The sequence below is a fragment of the Pseudonaja textilis genome, chromosome 2, assembly GCF_049901715.1.
Source record: "Pseudonaja textilis isolate UNSWEBS1 chromosome 2, rPseTex1.2, whole genome shotgun sequence".
Classification (NCBI taxonomy): Eukaryota; Metazoa; Chordata; class Lepidosauria; order Squamata; family Elapidae; genus Pseudonaja; species Pseudonaja textilis.
The window spans coordinates 84,309,462-84,328,997 of NC_141991.1; the positions used below are offsets into that span (position 1 = coordinate 84,309,462).

The window sequence follows — 19,536 nt, forward strand, 5'->3', positions numbered from 1 at the left end:
TATATATTACGTCCTGTTCTGAATTTTCATTAGATTTTGAGTTTGTGATTATGCTTCATTTTTCACTGTGATTTTTATGGCCATGCTTTAAGTATAAATCTGTTCACTTCCTTGATGTAATCTTTTACTATTTCTTGATAGGATGAATCTTCAGCTAAGCCTTAGGTGGAAAGGATGTGTAGAACTTTCACATGGAGGTGATTTCAAAGCAGAACACTGCTATGAAAAGAAAAAGTCAGCATGCAAAAGACCAGCTGAACGAGGTTTGCAGTTTGTCTTGTTACAGTAGTTTGATGTAGAAAAATACAGATGAACATATATCTATTTTTTATGAAAAAAGAAAAAAAGAAAGAAAGAAAGAAAGAAAGAAAGAAAGAAAGAAAGAAAGAAAGAAAGAAAGAAAGAAAGAAAGAAATGTGTTTTGGAATGTTTTTTTTACTGAACACATTTTTAACTTATTCATGCTTTATGTCATCTGGGTATTTTATGGTGGGATGAAATCAAGCATGGACAAGTTAAAACAATCAGTAAAGAATGCATTCAAAAAGTGAGAAGATTGTTAAAGACAAAATTGAATGGTGGAAACACCATCAAAGTCATCAATACCTCGGCCATACCTGTAATATGGTACATTGCTGGAATTATTAACTAAACTGAATTGTTTGGACTGAAAAACAAGAAAACTCATGACTATTCACTGTGCATTATATCATCATAGTGATATTGATAGATTATACCTGTCCAGCAGAAATGGAGGCAGATGTTTACTTCAAGTTGAACGAACTGTCATAGAACAAAAATATGCATTGGTTGACTATATAAAAGGCAGTGAAGAACAAGCACTGATGCAATTTAAAAATGGGAACTTAATGAACATACAGGACACAAAACATGAACTTTAAATAAAAACACAAACGGAATGCTGGCAAGTAAAAGCATTGCATAATCAATTTTTACAAAAGAATGAGGTGAAAGGCATAAAGATAAACCTGCCAATGATTTATAACTGGAGCATTGAAAAAAAGAAACTGAAGGTTTAATTTTGATTTTTCAAGGGTAATGGATTTGTGTGAATGCAATAAGGACACAATTGAAAAATTGTCAAATGAAGTTCAGATTGTGCAAAGAGGTAGAAGAAACAGTAGCTCATTTACCTGGTTCATGCTAGAAGATTGCACAAACTGTCTATAAAAAGCAACATTTGTCTGTTCACTAACCATGAGAAGTGACTTTATTGGCTTAAATATGTGGTCATTATAAATTGATGTGATAAATTAAATTCCAGATTTGGTCCAATTTTGCATTATGCTCTATCAACTAGTCCTTCACCCTTAAGGGTCTGGTTGTATTATATATTTTTATATAATGATAGATTTGACGAATAGACTTATGGCATTTGTTTCTTTCCAAGCAGACCTTGATGTATTTTCCGGCTTTTGGGATTCCGTGGTAATCTCAACAACATTAAGTTTATCAGCCAATTCTTCTTACAATGATTCGAAGGATGAATGTATTAAACACACTGATTGTCTCGGCTTTGGTTTATGGAAAAACGGATATTTCCTATTAAATGGCTATACCTTGGTTGGTGGAGGGTTTGGACCAAGTGTACTGTTTTTAAAATCAGGTAACTATTTTAAATATGTTCCTTCAAATATTCAAAATTATTGAATAAATATTAAAATTCATCAAAGTTCATCACTATTAAATTGCAAGTCATTAGGGTATTTAAAAAAATAGTATTTCAAATGAGCTCTGCATTCTTAGTTTTATGTCTATAAGGATTTTAAACTGTAAAGGTGTTTTAAATGATACGTGTTCTTCATATATACTGTTTCTTTGCAATCCCACTTTCTAATGAATTGTTCTTAAAAAACTTAATTTTTATTAAATTAAATATGGGAAGCTGTATAATTGTGTATAATGAAAATGTTTCCATTAGCTAAAGCTATAAAAAGATTGGGGCTTTTGAGAAAATTAAACAAAAATATTTTCTTGTCGGAAACTTAACACTTTTAATTATGTTGTGTTTTACTGTTGTGGTTAGCCGGCAGCAGGTGCAGACGGTGGAGGAGAGTGAGGACTCAGATGAGGGGACAGGACCATTAGGGAGTGGACTGCTGCCTTCAGAGATTGTGGGGGCTGGCAGCAGTGATGAGGAGGTTCCTAAGGAGCCTGTGCCAAGTGCATGTGCGCACAGGATTGCTCATAGGAAAGAACAGTTACAGCAGCACAGGCGACTCGGGAGTAAGGCTACAAGGTAACGGCCCCTCCCTCAAGAGGATAAAAGCCAGGTTTGAAGAAGCGTTCTTTGCAGAAGGCAAAGATACTCTGAAACTCAGCCTCATGGACATTATAGTTAGTATTTGAAAACTCTTGTAAACTATTTCTTATCTGTGGGTTTATGGCAGCCTTGAAGAACAACTTGGCAAGGGTCTTTCTTGTCGGAGCTAATTAGTTGGAAACATCCTTTTATCTGGCAAGAAACAGAATTAGTGAACGAAACCTTAAAAGGTGGGGGCTGCTGTCTTTGTCTTATGTTTCCTCTCTTGGAACCAGGTTGGGTCAGAACAGTTTGCCTTCTGCCACAAATGAAACCTATTTTTTTAAATGCGAGATGTATCAGCTTCGAGCAGAGAATGCTCTGTTGCAACAACAGCTGGTCTTATTAGCTAATCAGGTAGGTCAGCTCCAAGCTCTCGCTGCTCCACCTCCTCCTCCTCCTCGAAGAAGATGCCCGGTTGCTTTGCTGGATAAGTTCGACGGCAACCAGGCTATGTTTCCAGCATTTTTGGGACAGTGCCAGCTATTCATTAGCTTGAGAGCAGAGGACTTCCCCACTGACCAGGATAAGGTGGGTTTTGTACTTAGCCTGCTCTCTGATTCTGCAGCACGCTGGACCATACCCTTGTTGGTGCAGGATAGTGATCTGCTGAATGACTTCTGGGGGTTTTGTGACCATCTGAGGTTGATGTATGAAGACCCCATTAAGACTTGCAGCAGGGACAGCAATCCTTGCAGGAGTACGTCAGCGAGTTCTGTCTGCTTAGCCAGGATTCGGCCTGGAATGAGGCAACACTTATGGACATGTTCCAAGACGGGCTAGTGGAAGGGTTGCAGGATGAGCTGGCAAGGGTGGATTGTCCTGTGACTCCCAACACATTGATTCACCTGTGCCTGAGGATTGACGCCTGCCTGCAGAGGCAGAACCCTTGCTGTGCTTCCCGAGAGCCTCCTGTGGCCCCTGTTGTGCCTGAGACCCTGTCCCATGGGAGGAATCCATGGGCCAAGGTGCCGCCAGACCCCATTTGTTTGTGATGGAGCGGCTCCGGAAGGCTACTGTATTTACGAAGTTGGACCTGCGCGGGTCGTACAATTTGGTGCGGATTCGACCTGGAGATGAATGGAAAATGGTGTTTGGGACCAGATCCGGGCATTTTGAATATACGGTCATGCCATTTGGATTGACCAATGCTCCCGCCGTCTTCCAGCATTTTATGAATGACATCTTCTGGGACCTCTTTGATCAGTTTGTGGTGGTTTACATTGATGATATTTTGATTTATTCTAAATCGAGGGATAGCCACCTGCACCACTTGTGTCTGGTTCTACAACAGCTCCGGGAGAATTACTTGCACACCAAGTTGGAGAAGTGCCAGTTCTTCCAGTCCACCATCAAGTTCCTGGGACACTGCATCTCTCTGGAAGGCATTTCCATGGAGCCGAGTAAGGTCAAGCCATTGCTTAGTTGGCAACCTCCCTGGCAAGTAAAGGATGTCCAGAGACTCCTCGGGTTTGCCAACTATTATCGGACCTTCATCCCTGGCTTTATTTCCCTGACTGCGCCTCTTACTTGGATCCTCCAGAAGAAGGTTCTGTTCTGGTGGGATGTTCCTGAGCATCAGATGTCCCAGGCTTTGAAGCAGGCCTTCATGACAGAACTGATCTTGAAGCACATCAATCCGCACCGTTTGTAGTGGAAGCAGATGCATCGAATGTGGCGGTTGGTGCGAGGCTTCTCCAGGCTCACGCCTCTGGTGGTACCCTTTTCCCTTGCGCTTATTTTTCCAGGAAGCTCAGTCCTGATGAGTGTAACTATACCACCTGGAAGAAGGAGTTACTGGCCATAAAGACGGCGTTTGAGGTCTGGAGGCACCATTTGGAGGGGGCGCGCCATCAAGTAGTAGTCTGGACAGACCATAAGAATTGGGAGCATTTAAAGACTGCCCAGAAATTAAATCAGTGCCAGATCCAGTGGTCTCTTTTTTTTGCCCGTTTTAACTTTTGTGTTACCTATGTTCCAAGTGGTCATAACCAACGGGTGGCCGCACTCTCCACGAAGCCCAAATACCTGCATCCAGAGGATCAACTCCCACTCTGGACGGTGCTGCCTGTAGAATCGTTCTCCACTGTACAGGAGCCAATGGATTTACAGGTGCAGATTTGGGAGGCGCAGCAGCACAATGCAGATCAGCGGAGGCAAGAAGTGGGATCCAACTCACCATGGTTGTTCGAGGAGGAACTCTTGTGCTACCATGACAAACTCTGTCTTGGCAGGGCCGCTCCGGGGATCTATCTTGTCGCAGTGCCACGACAACATTGTGGCAGGGCATGTTGGCCTTTTCAAGATGTTGCACCTCATGTCTTGGATTTTCTGGTGGCCCTGACTACGACACGACATGCACTCCTATGTGATGTCTTGCATGTGATGCCAGCAGGCTAAGTCAGCAACAGGGGCTTCCCTGGGACTGCTCCAGCCTTTGCCCACACCGGAGAAACCTTGGGGTGCCCTGTCGATGGATTTCTTGACAGATTTGCCGCTCTCATTGAGATTCATCACGTAGTTCGTGGTGATTGACATGCTGACCAAAATGGCACACTTCGTTCCGTGTCGGGGCTTACCCCACGGCTCACACCATGGCCCGCATGTTTATCCAGCACATCTTCCGGCTACATGGATTCCCAGATTGGGTGGTGTAGGACCGAAGGACACAATTTACCACCCAATTCTGGAAAGGGCTGTTGACGGCTTTGATGTTAAAATCTGTTCATTGTTTTCTCACCATCCGGAAACTGACAGTGGGATGGAGAAAGTGCTCAGAATCCTGGAGCAGTACCTGCGTTGCTTTGTCAATCAGCAACAGGATAATTGGGTGGACTACTTAGTGGTTACAGAGTTTGTGTTCAATAACTCTCAGCATACCTCCACACAAACCAATCCGTTCCACGCCAATGTGGATTACCACCCTCGGTTCTTCCCCTTGATGCCACTCGACTTTTCGGTTCTGGAGGCGAAAGATTTCTTGTCGGAGTTACAGACTGTTCACCAATTAAAAGTATTTGGAGAAGGCTAAGCAAGAGTATAAGCAAGTCATGGACCGCTGTTGGAGAGCAACGCCACCATTGGCTCTAGGGGATTAGGTGTGGTTGTCTATCAGCATCTTCTGTTAGACTGGCCAATGAGGAAGCTTGACCATTGGTACCTTAGCCCGTTCCCTGTAGAGGCGGTGATCAACTCAGTCACCTATCATATGAAGTTGCCTCGCTTGCTACGGGTCTGTCCGGTTTTCCATCACTCCCGAATGGCCGGCCTGTCCACTCTGCCAACCTAACCCTTCCCTGTCAGCACCACATGATGGAGACAGTTTGTTGGAGTATGAGGTCACCAGTATTTGAGACTCTCAGTGGTTGAAAGGGTGATTTCAGTACCTGATAGAATGGAAGGGGTACAGACTGGAGGCATTTACTTGGGAGGATGCGATTTCTGTCCATGCTCCAGATTTGGTGGATGCATTTCACACACAATTTCTGTCTTGGCTGCATTTGGACCATCAGACCCAGAGGAAGGGCCCTGCAGTGAGGGATAGTGTTGTGGTTAGCCGGCAGCAGGAAGACTCAGATGAGGGGCCAGGACCATTAGGGAGTGGACTGCTGCCTTCAGAGATTGTGAGGGCTGGCAGCAGCAATGAGGAGGTTCCCAAGGAGCCTGTGCCAAGTGCACGTGCACGCAGAATTGCTCATAGGAGAGAACAGTTACAGCAACACAGGCAACTCAGGAGTAAGGCTACAAGGTAATGGCCCCTCCCTCAAGAGGATAAAAGCCAGGTTTGAAGAAGTGTTCTTTGCAGAAGGCAAAGACTCTCTGAAGCTCAGCCTCATGGACATTATAGTTAGTATTTGAAAACTCTTGTAAACTATTTCTTATCTGTAGGTTTTTGGTAGCCTTGAAGAACAACTTCGCAAGGGTCTTTCTTGTCAGAGCTAATTAATTGAAAGCAGCCTTTTATCTGGAAAGAAACAGAATTCATGAATGAAACCTTAAAAGGTGGGGGCTGCTGCCTTTGTCTTGTGTTTGCTCTCTTGGAACCAGGTTGGGTCAGAACATTTACATAACTAAAAAAACAACACAATTATATTGCACTTTACATTGAGAATTGCCATTTCTCTTCTGGAAACTCAATGACTGGATTTAGGCAAGTTCCCCCAGCCTACAAAACACATTCATATGTACATACATAATCATGATCATCATTTTTATACAATTGTTATAAGATTTAAAATAACATATGTAAGGTATTCTAAGGTACTATATAATCATTTATTATTATTGTTATTTTTTTGAAGTATGTGATCATGGATATTATGGAGAAGATTGTGATTTTAATTGCCCACATTGCCATTGGGAGAAGTTTTGCCATCCTTTAAGTGGAACATGTGAGAAACCCATTATCTGTGCTGCACCAGAAAGTATAGGCACGTGTTCTTTGGGTGAGTGGAATGATTTTAATAAAAACCTACTTCCTTTCTAATTTTAATTGCAACATCTAATTACTCAATTTAAGCTGTCATTCAATGTATGTTTGAAGTTAGAGAAGCATTGAACAAAAGAACTTATGGCTGATCCTCAAAATTATGGCTGTTGCAGTAGCCCAGCAATCATGTGATTGAAATTCTGCCCACCTGCACTTACAAGAACAGAGACACCTCAACTTCCCCCACTGCTATCTCTCCCATTTTGACCCTTGCACTTCACTGACCCTGCCATCCTAGCTGACCTTCTTGCTTCTCCTGCTGATCAAGCATGCCTGAGCTAACCATTTGTGAGACAGCTACTGGACATGCAAGGCTTTCTTTCCCGGGTTGTGCATTACAGTTTCCTCATAAGACCTGTAGAAAATGGCTCCATGTGGCCAGCAGGTGCTACGGCAGGCATCAGTGGTGGTATTCAGCTGGTTCGCACCAGTTTGAGCAAACCGGTAGCAACAATTTGGCATGGGTTGCTGAACTGGTAGTGACTTCTGGCTGACCATGCCCCCAACCCAGTCAGCACACCGCTAACCCAGACCCTTAAAAGCCTGTTGCCTATCACACTCTTGGTCAAAGCATGTGAGCCATTTCCTCCTTTCAGTGGTCCATGAAAGTACTTCTATAGTATGTAGATAATGAAGTAAAAAAAGGTGAACAACATTTTTATAGAACTATAGATAAGCTGAGGCTGGGTGTGACAAGGAATGGCTGGGAGGAGAGGGGCCAGGCAAGGCACCCCTTGACGTGAGTGACATTGAGTTGGCCATGCCCACCCAGTCATATGACCACCAAGCACACCCACCCAGTCACATGACCACCAAGCCATGCCCACCAAGCAAGCCACGCCCATAGAACCAGTAGTAAAAAAGATTGAATCCCACCACTGGCAGGCATGCCTTGTCAACAAGTGACAAGGGAGGTGTGGCAAGGCTTGGCAGGGCTTGCATGAATAGTGGAGAAAGCAGAGAGGCTTAAGGACAGTGTACAGGGATATGCAATGGGCGGGCACATTGAGACTTGGGGTGTACAAGATCACAAGGGAAGCATGGTGAGGCTCAGAATGGGTCATGAATGGCAGGAGAGGTGACAAAGCTCAGGGAGGATGGGATGGAATGTGCAGGAGTGCAAAAGAGGTGCAGCAAAGCTCGGGGGAATGATATCATTGCATGAGAATGCATGGTGAGATGCAGGGAGGATGCCCATGGGTGGACAGGTGGCAGGCAATGTTTATATTGAAATATAAAAACCTGGAACTACACTGCTCACCAAAAGAGATGTGTTTTAAATATATATAAAAACAAAAGAAGAATTTGAATAATGACATTATTATGTATGTTTAAACAATATGGTGATTGGCAGAATGCTAAATAATTAAACAATGAAGGATCGTAAACTATTATAAATATGTGTATCAATGTTAGAATTATATATACAAATGTGATGAATGTAAGGGATGTGATTAATGTGGTTATTTCCATTTGCAACAAAATGTATGATGATTAGGTGTTGTTAGGAATGATAATCACCTAACAGTTGGGTTGGCAATATATAAACCAGGATAGTCATTTAATACTGTTGTATCTTTAAGAGAATGCTGTAATTGTGATTGGCTGAGGTTCCTCCAACGGCTATAAGATGGAGCCAGAAACCTGGTTTGTTCTCTTCTTGCATTTCCTTGTTGCCTTTTGCCTGAATATCGTTCTGCTTGGATTGCTGTGAGTCTTGCAAACTGTTAGCAAACTCCATTTACTGAAATTTGTTTATGATACTTAACTTTGTTTTTGGATTATCCCTGAACTGATTGTATTGAATACTACCTGCTTTAACCGTGTATGATTTGGACTGTTTGTTGGACTGCGTTTACTGGAAGTAAAACCTATATTTTACTATTCAGTGTATCTGTATGCTGGTTGTGTATTATTCAACACCACTCTCACTATGTTTCCCTGAGTGCACTCATTCTCTTAACGCAGAATATCTCAACAGGTGCCACACTGTTTATGTATTGATGACTATAAGTAGAATAAATTTAAAAACACTTGGAAAATAAAGGAATACTACATCCAATTTTGGTTGCCAGGGTGTAAAAAAGTTATGGAGACTCTAGAAAGAGTGCAGAAAAGAGCAAGAAAGATATTAGGGGACTGGAGCTAAAATATATGAAGAATGGTTGCTGGAATTGAGTATGTCTAGTTTGATGAAAAGAAGGACTAGGGGTGACATGATAGCAGCGTTCCAATGTGTCAGGGGTTGCTACAAAGAAGATGGAGTCAAGCTATTCTCCAAAGCACCTGAGGGTAGGACAAGAAGCAATGGGTGGAAACTAATCAAGGAGAGAAGCAACCTAGAACTAATGAGAAATTTCCTGACAGAACAATTAATCTGGAACAACTTGTTGTGAAGTTGTGAATGCTTCAACACTGGAAGTTTTTAAGAAAATATTGGATAACCATTTGTCTGAATTGGTGTAGTTTCCTGCTTAAGCAGGGGGTTGGTTAGAAGACAACCAAGGTCCCCTCCAAGTCTGTTATTCTATTATTCTACTACATCTACATTACTTGCCTGTAGGGAGGGATGGCAATGTGGTTATTCCCTGTCCTCAATCCCAAAATTCCTGTGTCTATCTTGATTTGACAGGCAATTGTGTGTGAAAAGGTAGAATGGCAAAGAACACAAATGGAAAATAAATTCATGTCTATTTAATTGCTAACATTTTCTTTCTTTTTGATGATATCAGGTTTGTACAGCTTAAAATGTTCCCTGGGTGCTGGCTGGTGGTATTGGCAAGGAACATGTTACTGGATAGAAAGAAATAAAAAAGTGACATGGAAAGAAGCTTTGCTGTTGTGTAGTCATTTTAAAAATACTAGTCTACTTCAACTGGATAGTCGTAGGGAAAAGGTTGGAATATTTATTTTAAATACTTCACAGAAATTTTACTTTATGGAATAAGTTAATTTGTGGAACTTGTTGCTACTTTTGTTTTTTAGAAATATTAAGTGATAGATGATCTTTACATATAATAAAATGCTTACAATAAGATAATTGTATTAAATAAAAATAAGAATGCTTACAAGAGTACAATATAGACTGATCTTCTTCCCTAATTTTTGTTTTTGGAAGGAATAATTTTTGAATCAAAGTTTTTAAATAGGGGGAAATGAGTGAATGGCTTTTCATTCTAATTCAACCTCTGCAGAAGCATCTTGTATTTTATTTATCTTTAATTGAAATAAAGAATTGAACAAAGACTATCCTTCCTGAAGAGGCAGCTCCATTCATAGAGTATATTTAGATTATATTCCCTGGGTTTTACAATGTTAGCTATTTTACATCTTTTCTTGCCTTTCAGGTGTGGCTTCAAGAGATGATAAATCAACCAATGTGGGTAGGACTGAAATGGCATGAAGAAGTAAAGGAGTGGCTATGGGGAAATGGGACATCAACAAATACTAGTAGAAAATGGTAGGGTTTCCAAAAGTATGGTTGTTTTATTTTTTATGATTTCTTAAAGTCTTGCAGTTTGTAGCATTTTGATTATTGAAAAATAAATTGTCATGATGGGATGTGAAAAATACAGCAACCTGACGGAATTAGTGATTATATAAAACAATCTATATCAGGTAACACAATTGGGAGAAGCCTTCAATTATTGGATGTGAAATGGATAGAATACCTTGGAAGATGTAATGCATGACTTGACCAATACTACCAACACATCTACATTTAGATGTTTATGGATGTAATGATCTATAAAACATTACATAACATGAAGCCAGGTAATTTGAGGGACCATCTCTCCCTAGTTACATCTACTGGTTCCATCAGGCATGGAGAAAGAGGCAAGTTATGGATTTTGTCTATTAAGGAATGCCATCTGATGGAACTTAGGAGAAGAGCCTTTTCTCCTGCAAAACCTGCCCTTTGGCACCACATCCCTCTGGAGTTTAGATCAGCCCCAACTCTGCTAGCCTTTCAAAATGCTATAAAGCCGTGGCTTTCATATCATGGCTGGGGATCTGGTTGTGGCTTGGAACAGCTAGATGGTTATATTGATTGACTCTTTGCATTTGCCTGCTTATTATTATTTATTTTAATATGGTTAAATTTGTTTTTATGGGGTTACTGTTTTATTAATATCTGATTTTGTTTATTTTGTGATTGTTTTAATGATATGAACCAAACAGAGTTACAAATACCAATAGCACTTAGACTTATATACCGCTTTACAGTGCTTTACAGCCCTCTCTAAGCAGTTTACAGGGTCAGCCTATTGCCCCCAACCATCTGGGTCCTTATTTTACCTACCTCAGAGTCAACCTTGAGCCTAGTGAGATTTGAACTGCCAAATTGCAATCAGTTAGCAGAAGGAGCCATACTGCAGTACTGCATTCTAACCACCGTGGCTCATCTTACAAATATAAGATGGGCAGCTATATGAATCATATTAAGAAACAAACAAAATAAATAAAAGCATTGCCTTATTGTTAAGGGGGGCTGGATACAGATTGCATACTGTGGGTTAATGCAGCCCAAAGGTTACAATTTTCCAATGTTGACTACATTTAGGAGAGAGGGGAGTGATAATTTGATCCAGAAATTACGTTTTCTTTTCAGCTTCCCAGGCTAAAACAATAGTATGGATCATTTTTCTTAGTTTTGTGACAGGATTTTTTTTCCAAAGAAAACATTTTTAAAAATCCCTTTAGCCCTTTGGAATTTTGTTATCTCTATTTGTAGTACTTAAAAATAATTCAAAAATACCCTAAAACTTTTCTGCCAGATTTTTATGTATTTTCCTCATTTTTTGACACTCCTGATGGGGCAGAGATTGCAAAGATTCCTGTGAAGCGGCATGTAGTGTACCTGTACTAACTTAAAATATAGTGTATCCAGAAAAGCAAATAAGACCAGTGGAGTTACATTTTTTCATAAATGCCTGTATTGAAGTCATTATAATATTGATGTTTTATATAATTGTTTTGCACTGAAATGAGGTCTATAGTTTTATATCTGGTGTTCTCTGGACAAACCATAGAAGGAAAAAAACGCATGGACCAATAAAAGACATAAGGGAAAAAAGAGATAATTAGAGACTTAATAATAGGACCAAATACTTAATAGTGGGACCAAATACAAATAATAGTGAGACCAATAGTGGGATTCAAACTCTAATAAATGTATTTTTTCCGGAACTTAGATCTCTGCATCTTGCTGGTTTCTTGCACCTTGCTGCTTGATAAATAATTTTTCTAGAGGATGGCCTTCACAAAATTAGGGGGGCCTGCCTGAATAGAATTATTTCTAGGGCACCAGATAGCAGTATGAGATTCTTGTCTAGTTTCTTATCCTATTTCAAAACAGATTAGTAAGCTGGATTGTAACAGGTTATGTTTTCCAATTTAATTTGTAATTTATTTCTGTTCAGGTTACAGATACAAGGAAACACGCTTGATAGCTGTGGTACACTTATCCAAAGATCATTAGCACTGCGGTCTGCAAAATGTGATGGCAAGCTCAGCTTTATATGTAAAAGAAAAGAAGGGAAGTATCAGCTATTTATGCTTAACTATCCCTATCTCGCAATAAGGGTAGGAAATAAACATGTGAGAACTATCTTCCTGTAATATTACTGAAGAAAAGAACCTTTCCTTTATCCTATGAATTGATGACAAAATGATTAGAATTCTTTTCTATATATTTCTTAAAATTATAAATGCTAATTCAACTATTTATAATTTATTTAATTCTTCGCTTGCTTGCTCAGAAAGTGAAAAAATGCCATTCTATTTTTCTCAGAAACCATTGCTATGTATGGTTTCATAGATCAACTTGTATTTATTTTGGTTGAGCACAGTTATCCCTATAGTCATTCTTGGCTTTCATTACAGTATTTTCTTCATATCTTTTGAGAGCTTCCTTTATTGAATAGAGACAGTCTCATTTTTCAATTTAGAGAGATCTTTTGTAGATTATTTATCTGTGTCTGCATAATTGTTAGGATAATATTTCTTCTTATATAACTTTATAAATTGAAAATATTGATTTCAGTCTTTGTTAAATGATTTCCAGATTGAAAAACTATTCAAGCATATATGCTCTTAATATAAATTTTAACATAACAAAATTACTTATTTAAGGATACTCATCAGTGAGTATTAGGAGATTGGGGAATAATGTTAAATAAATACATAAAAAACTTAAATGTTGCCCTTGTAGCCAAGAAAACAACTCAGTTTTCTACTGATTTTTGATGTAAATCAACTGTCACTTTTATTATCTTAAATCTGTGGCTTTGAAAATTGATAACACTGATGGAGCTTATAATCTAGGGGTCTTCCTGAATTTAGAAGTCTGTTCAATGAGCTAGTAGAAGCTGTGGCCAAGAAGGCCTTTGTACAGCTCCATCTAGTGCATCAGTTGCACCCTTTTCTACTGTAGAGAGTAAGTTCTTAGACAATTTTTAAAGTTTTACTATTGCTATATCTCTACTTGAAGCTGCTCTTAAAGACCATCTGAAAACTTAAAATGGTTCAGAATGAAGTCTTCAGTATGCCTATGTTAACACCTCTGCACTGTTTTCCAGTTTTCTTCTTAGTGTGATTGAAGGTGTTGATTGTTGCCTAAAAAGCCCTACATGGCATAGAACCTGGTTACTTGAGGGATGTGTTATGATATGTGCAGAATAACCCTTGAGTAACAAGGATATGCACATGGAAATGTTTATGAGAGTAGGTATAAATAATTATTAAGCCACACACAGATACACTAAATTGAGTTAAAGTTTACTTTAAGAAATAGCACAGTCCAATAAGCAGTCCAGGTCATATACATTTACAGTCCAAATAATATCCAATTACAAAGTCTTCTTACCAGTTGCCTTTGTCATTTACAGTAAACAAAGATATCAAAGTATAAGCACAGCATAAACAGAATGTCAGAGATACAGAATGTCAGAGAGAGCAAGCCATGATCTCTAGCTCCCTCTTATGGCAATTCACAATGCAATCAACCAATCGGAACATAGTACAAAACAATACAGTAACTTTGTCCTAAAGCTACAAACATACATTGTTGGTTTATATATTGCCAACCCAACTAATTGGTGGACAGATTCCTAATGTTCTCCCCTTTGGGTTGGTCAATATATAATACATTACATCTTTAAACCATAATTCTCACGACACTCTTTATGCTTAATTGCACCTTGAGCTTTCGTGAAATGACCTGCAATATTATGTTCAGTCATGCAGTATTCTAACTGAATTAATTTATTTTGAACACACTGTCTAACGTTCAAATATCTCAAATCAGTATGTTTAGACCTTGTTTTAAAAGCTAAATTAGTAGCCATATTAATTGCAGATTGATTGTCTTCATAAACAATAAACGGATCACGTACAGTAATTCCAATATCCTTCAACAATTGTTTATAACATATCAATTCTGTACACATTAAAGATAAACATGAGAATTCTGCTTCCATAGTGGATAAACTAATATGTTGTTGCCTAATAGACTTCCATCCTATTAAAGCATTACCAAACATTACCACTATACCTGATGTTGACTTATGAGTCATTATATCAGTAGCAAAACTTGCATCAGCATATGCAGTTAACACTAATTCATTACTCTTGGTTCTAAATATAATGAATAATGGATTGTGTGTTTTAAAAACCTAATTATTTGCTTAGCTGCTTGCCAATGCCTTTCATTTGGTTCAGCATTATACCTAGCCAATTCGTTTACACTGTAAGATATATCTGGTCTAGACCAATTACTCAGATATGATAGACTACCGATTAAGGATTGATATATTTCCTTATCAAACATAGGACTTTTAATATCACTATGTGTAAATTCCTTACTCATTGGTGTCTTAGCAGATTTACAATGCTCCATGTTATAGTGTTTTAATAATTGGCTAATCTTCTTGGCTTGTGAAATTTTAAAACCTTTATTCGTTTTCACTATATCAAGACCCAAATAATGCTTAATTTCCCCTAAATTTCTAATCCTGAACTTTTTCTGTAATCTATCAACAATATCATTTGCTTCTTGTTCAGTTTTAGTTATAATTGCTATGTCATCTATAAATAACAGTAATAGAGAAATTAAATCATCTTTTTCTCTTCAGAACAAACAAGGATCAGCTATACCAGCTTCAAAATCTGTTGAAACTAATTCCTTTACAATACATTTATTCCATTCATAACCGGATTGCTTTAGACCATAAAGACTTTTCTTTAATTTCCAATAATCAGTTTTTCCATCATCCTTTAAACCTAATGGCTTTTTCATATAGATGGTATGTTGTAAAGGTGCATGTAGATATGCAGTTTCAACATCTACATGGTTTATTTTACATTTATTCTTAGCTGCTCAAACTAATGCTGCTTTCAATGTATATTTGCTCTCAGACTAGGTGCAAACACTTCATCATAGTCCTTATCTGACTGAGCAAATCCTTTAGCAACTAATCTTGCTTTATGGGTAATAGTCCCATCCACACCAATCTTTATCTTATACACCCATTTGCAACCTATTGCACACTCACCTGGTGGTAACTTTACATCCTCATACACCTCTAAACCCTTTAACGATTTTAACTCCCTATTCATAGATTCTTGTCAAACTACCTGATCCTTTGTAGGCTACAGTTTTATTTCATTGAAGTTAGAAGGTTCTGTATTAACCTGACATACAATGCTTGCTTGAAATCGGTCAGGTGGATGTCTCTCCCTAGTTGACCTCCTAGGCAACTCAGTACATGTTGTTGGCATATCCTCTTCCTTTACCTCCCATATCAAATCCTCATCTTCTACAATAATATAGGTTCTTCTATTGATGTTTCCTCCATTGAGGATTTCTCCACTATCTTATCATCAATATTATTATCATTAGGATTATTGGTAAACAATGGAGTCTCAACAACAACACTATCCTGTCCCTTATTATATTCCTGTTCAAGCTTTCTCCAGCCAAAGTGCTCCATAAATTTAGTACTTGTACTGCAATATACACTAGTGGTACCTGGCTCCCAAAATCTAATGATCTATGATTAGCCTCATAACCTACAAAATGTAATTGTCTTGATCTATGTTGTCCCTTTCGCCTTACTTGCATGGGAATATGAACCCATTCTGGGGTTCCAAATGTATGTAAATAACTGAGATCTGGCTTTTTTCTATTCCAACGAGTAAATTGTAATTCACCAGTTGTTGAATTCACTACATTATTCAAAACATCGTTAGCACACATTATTGCTTCACCCCAAGTTTCTCTGATAAACCAGAATCCGAAATCATAGTCCTAGCCATAGCCTGTAATGTTTGTCCTCTATGTTCAATATATGAGTTATGTTGTGGTCTATAAGGAACAGAATGCTTATGTTCAATGCCAGCTTTCTGTAACATGGCTTCAAATTTTTTATTGGTAAATTTAGTACCATTATCTGTTACTAAGCTAATAACTTTCTGTTTCTTTTTCCGTTCAGCAAATTTTAGCCAGTTTACAAAATGCTGGTATGTTTCTTTCTTTGTTTTTATTAAATAACAGAAACCATATCTGGAAAAATGATCAATTATACTTAATATGTAACAGGCTCCACCTAAACTAGGTTTCTTAGGCCCAATAATATCAGCAAAAACAACCTCTAATGGTTCACTGGTTTTGAGCCCATTTACCCTATTTGCAGGAGTTACCTTGCTTTTTTCTTGATTGCAAGCATTGCAATTTAAATACTTCGTACAAGGTTTTAATTTTATACCATTAGATAACAGTTTTCTTTGGCGTTTTGAAATGTATATGTCCCAAACGTCTATATAGCAGATGAATACATTTATCATGAGGCTTTTTATTTTCATAAACTGAGTTAGCATTAATTAATGGATTATCATGTATAATAAATAAACCATTATCCAATCTTGCAGTAAAGCTTTTACTCTGTTTTTCAATTAAACATTTATCTCCCTGAAACATTACAACAAATCCTGCTTTTACAGATAGCAAGTTAAATATCATTCTAGGTACATATAACATCTGTAAATGTTCATTAATACATGAACAATATGCAGTACCTCAATATGCTCTCAATTTCCATCCATTTGTGAATGATACATGCTGTTTACTCTTTGTCATGTTAATAAACCTCTCTTTACTTTTAGTTATACACTGCAATGCTCCACTGTCAACTACGCATATATCATGATTTACAGTTGTAGTTGTACTTGATATGGTTAAACTATCTTTATAAGCTCTCTGTATATTAATAGCATTCTGTTCCTTACCTTTTTTACAGTATCTGGCTATATGACCTTTACCCCCACAAGAAAAACATTTCCTAACAATATAGGCAGTTGAAGACAGTTTTTCTTCCTGTGGTTGTCTTTCTCTCAGTTGATTTCTATCTTGCCTTCTTCTTGACTCTTCTAATAGTATTCCAGTTATGCCACTCAATGCAAGTTCATCTCTGTTTAAAACTTCCAGTGAAGACACATAATCATCATAAGTTTCATCCAAAGAAGAAAGAATGATGTAAACTTGATGCAACTCCGAGAAAATCAGCTCCTGTTCTTGTAGCTCTTGTAAAGTCCTTTGAGCTAACATATCGCCACCTCTTATAAGGCAGGCTTTAAACAGTTTATGTGTAAGGTGTATGTGTGCACTCACACTATCTCGAACATAAATCCTCTTCAAAATGTCCCAACACCTAACAGCAGATTCTTCATCATGAATATGGACTAACTGCTGATCACTCAGTGTCAGTCCAATTATACTAAGAGCCTTTTCATTATCCCGGTTAAAGTCAGCTATTTTCTTTTTATCTTCATCATTCAATGGGTCTCAAGCTGTTATATCCAGTGGACTATTAACTACAGTCCATAATCCGTCTTTACGCAGAAGTAGGCTGCACTTCATAGACCAGGAAACATAGCTTGTTTGATCCAACTAGGTTATCTTTAATATACTGGTTGACTGTTCTTGTGGCATTGGTAGATTTAACAATAAACCGCAATCAGCTGGCTGAATATGAAACTGTATATTCACACTGATTCTCAATATCTCTTTGGGGCCATAACCAATGTTATGATATGTGCAGAATAACCCTTGAGTAACAAGGATATGCACATGGAAATATTTATGAGAGTAGGTATGAATAATTATTCAGCCACACACAGATACACTAAATTGAGTTAAAGTTTACTTTAAGAAATAGCACAGTCCAATAAACAGTCCAGGTCATATACGTTTAACAGTCCAAATAATATCCAATTACAAAGTCGTCTTACCAGTTGCCTTTGTCATTTACAGTAAACAAAGATATCAAAGTATAAGTACAGCAACAGAATGTCAGAGATACAGAATGTCAGAGATACAGAATGTCAGAGAGAACAGGCCATGATCTCTAGCTCCCTCTTATGGCAATTCACAATGCAATCAACCAATCGGAACATAGTACAAATCAATACAGTAACTTTGTCCTAAAGCTACAAACATACATTGTTGGTTTATATATTGCCAACCCAACTAATTGGTGGACAGATTCCTAACAAGATGGCCTATGTCCAGTAGTGGGATTTAATTTTTTTTATTACCAGTTCTGTGGGTGTGGCTTGGTAGGCGTGGCAGGAGAAGGATAGTGTAAAATCTCCAGTCAGTCCAATTTCCGCTACCGGTTCTCCAGAACTGGCCAGAACCTGCTGAATACCACGTCTGCCTATGTCCCTGACTGGTTTGATCTAGCAGGATTCTGGCACATTCTGGGATCCTTTGATTAAACAATGTCATCTATTGGGATCCTAGAAACAGCCCTTCTTTGTAGGAGTACCTGCTTTTTGGAATAAGGTTCCAGCTGAAATCCAGATAGTTCCCACCCAGCTGATGTTTTGAAAGGTCTCTCTTTGATAAGGGGGTTTGTATGGATTTGTTTCTTTATCATTCTTTCCTGCCTTTTGTCATCTTGCCTTCTTTTATTATTTTATTTTTTACTTATTATTTCATTTTTTCTTGTTTTTAATGTTTTAAACTTGTGAACTACCCAGAATTTCAGGGCATCCAAATTTAATTAATTTAATAATGTTAATAATAATGGTCTATAATTCTTTTCTGTGCAGATGTGAATATATTTGATAAATACAAAGGCCACATAATACCACAAAGGGAAAATGTACTACCTAGGAATTTCTCTAATTTGCAATCTGCTGAAGAAGAATGCATTTTTGAAAGAGCTATTTGTACTGGTGTAGTCTTCTCACAGAAGTACTACCATATGGTTGATGGGAAAGAGATATTCAAAAGTCTTAATGCAAAGGATGTATTATATTTGAAGTCTGGTGAGTTATTTAAAGCAAGTGATCTACTGTATGCATATTATCATAATCTGGGTGGTTGTATAGTTTCTAAAATTGAACTATGTTTGAGCTCCAAGAGAGTGGTTGGCCCAAATTTGCCCCTTGTCTGACTGAGAATGGATTTAAATGTGTTCTTGGTCCTAGTTCAGCACCTTAACCACTATGCCACAATAACTACAGTTGATGGCTTGTAGCTTCCTTAGAAAGACATGAATATTATGTTTGTAATTTGGTTGCATATTGTCTGAGAATGAAATTTATGTAACTAAATATTTCAGTTGCATGACTATAATAAAAAATACAATGATTACATGGTTTGTTTATTTTGATAAACAAGTAGACGTTTGATTAAAATTTCTTATATTTTATTTCA

At 38.1% G+C, this 19,536-nt stretch overlaps 1 protein-coding gene across 1 annotated transcript in view; it reads left to right on the top strand.

Moving 5' to 3' along the window:
• Positions 1-19,536, top strand: part of LOC113433547 (uncharacterized) — a 115,149-nt gene that overhangs the window by 48,971 nt on the left and 46,642 nt on the right. Inside the window, 7 exon segments of the mRNA XM_087923167.1 lie at positions 142-263; positions 1,415-1,627; positions 6,625-6,768; positions 9,545-9,708; positions 10,160-10,272; positions 12,236-12,349; positions 18,925-19,145. Coding sequence (XP_087779293.1) covers positions 142-263; positions 1,415-1,627; positions 6,625-6,768; positions 9,545-9,708; positions 10,160-10,272; positions 12,236-12,349; positions 18,925-19,145 — 1,091 coding nt within the window.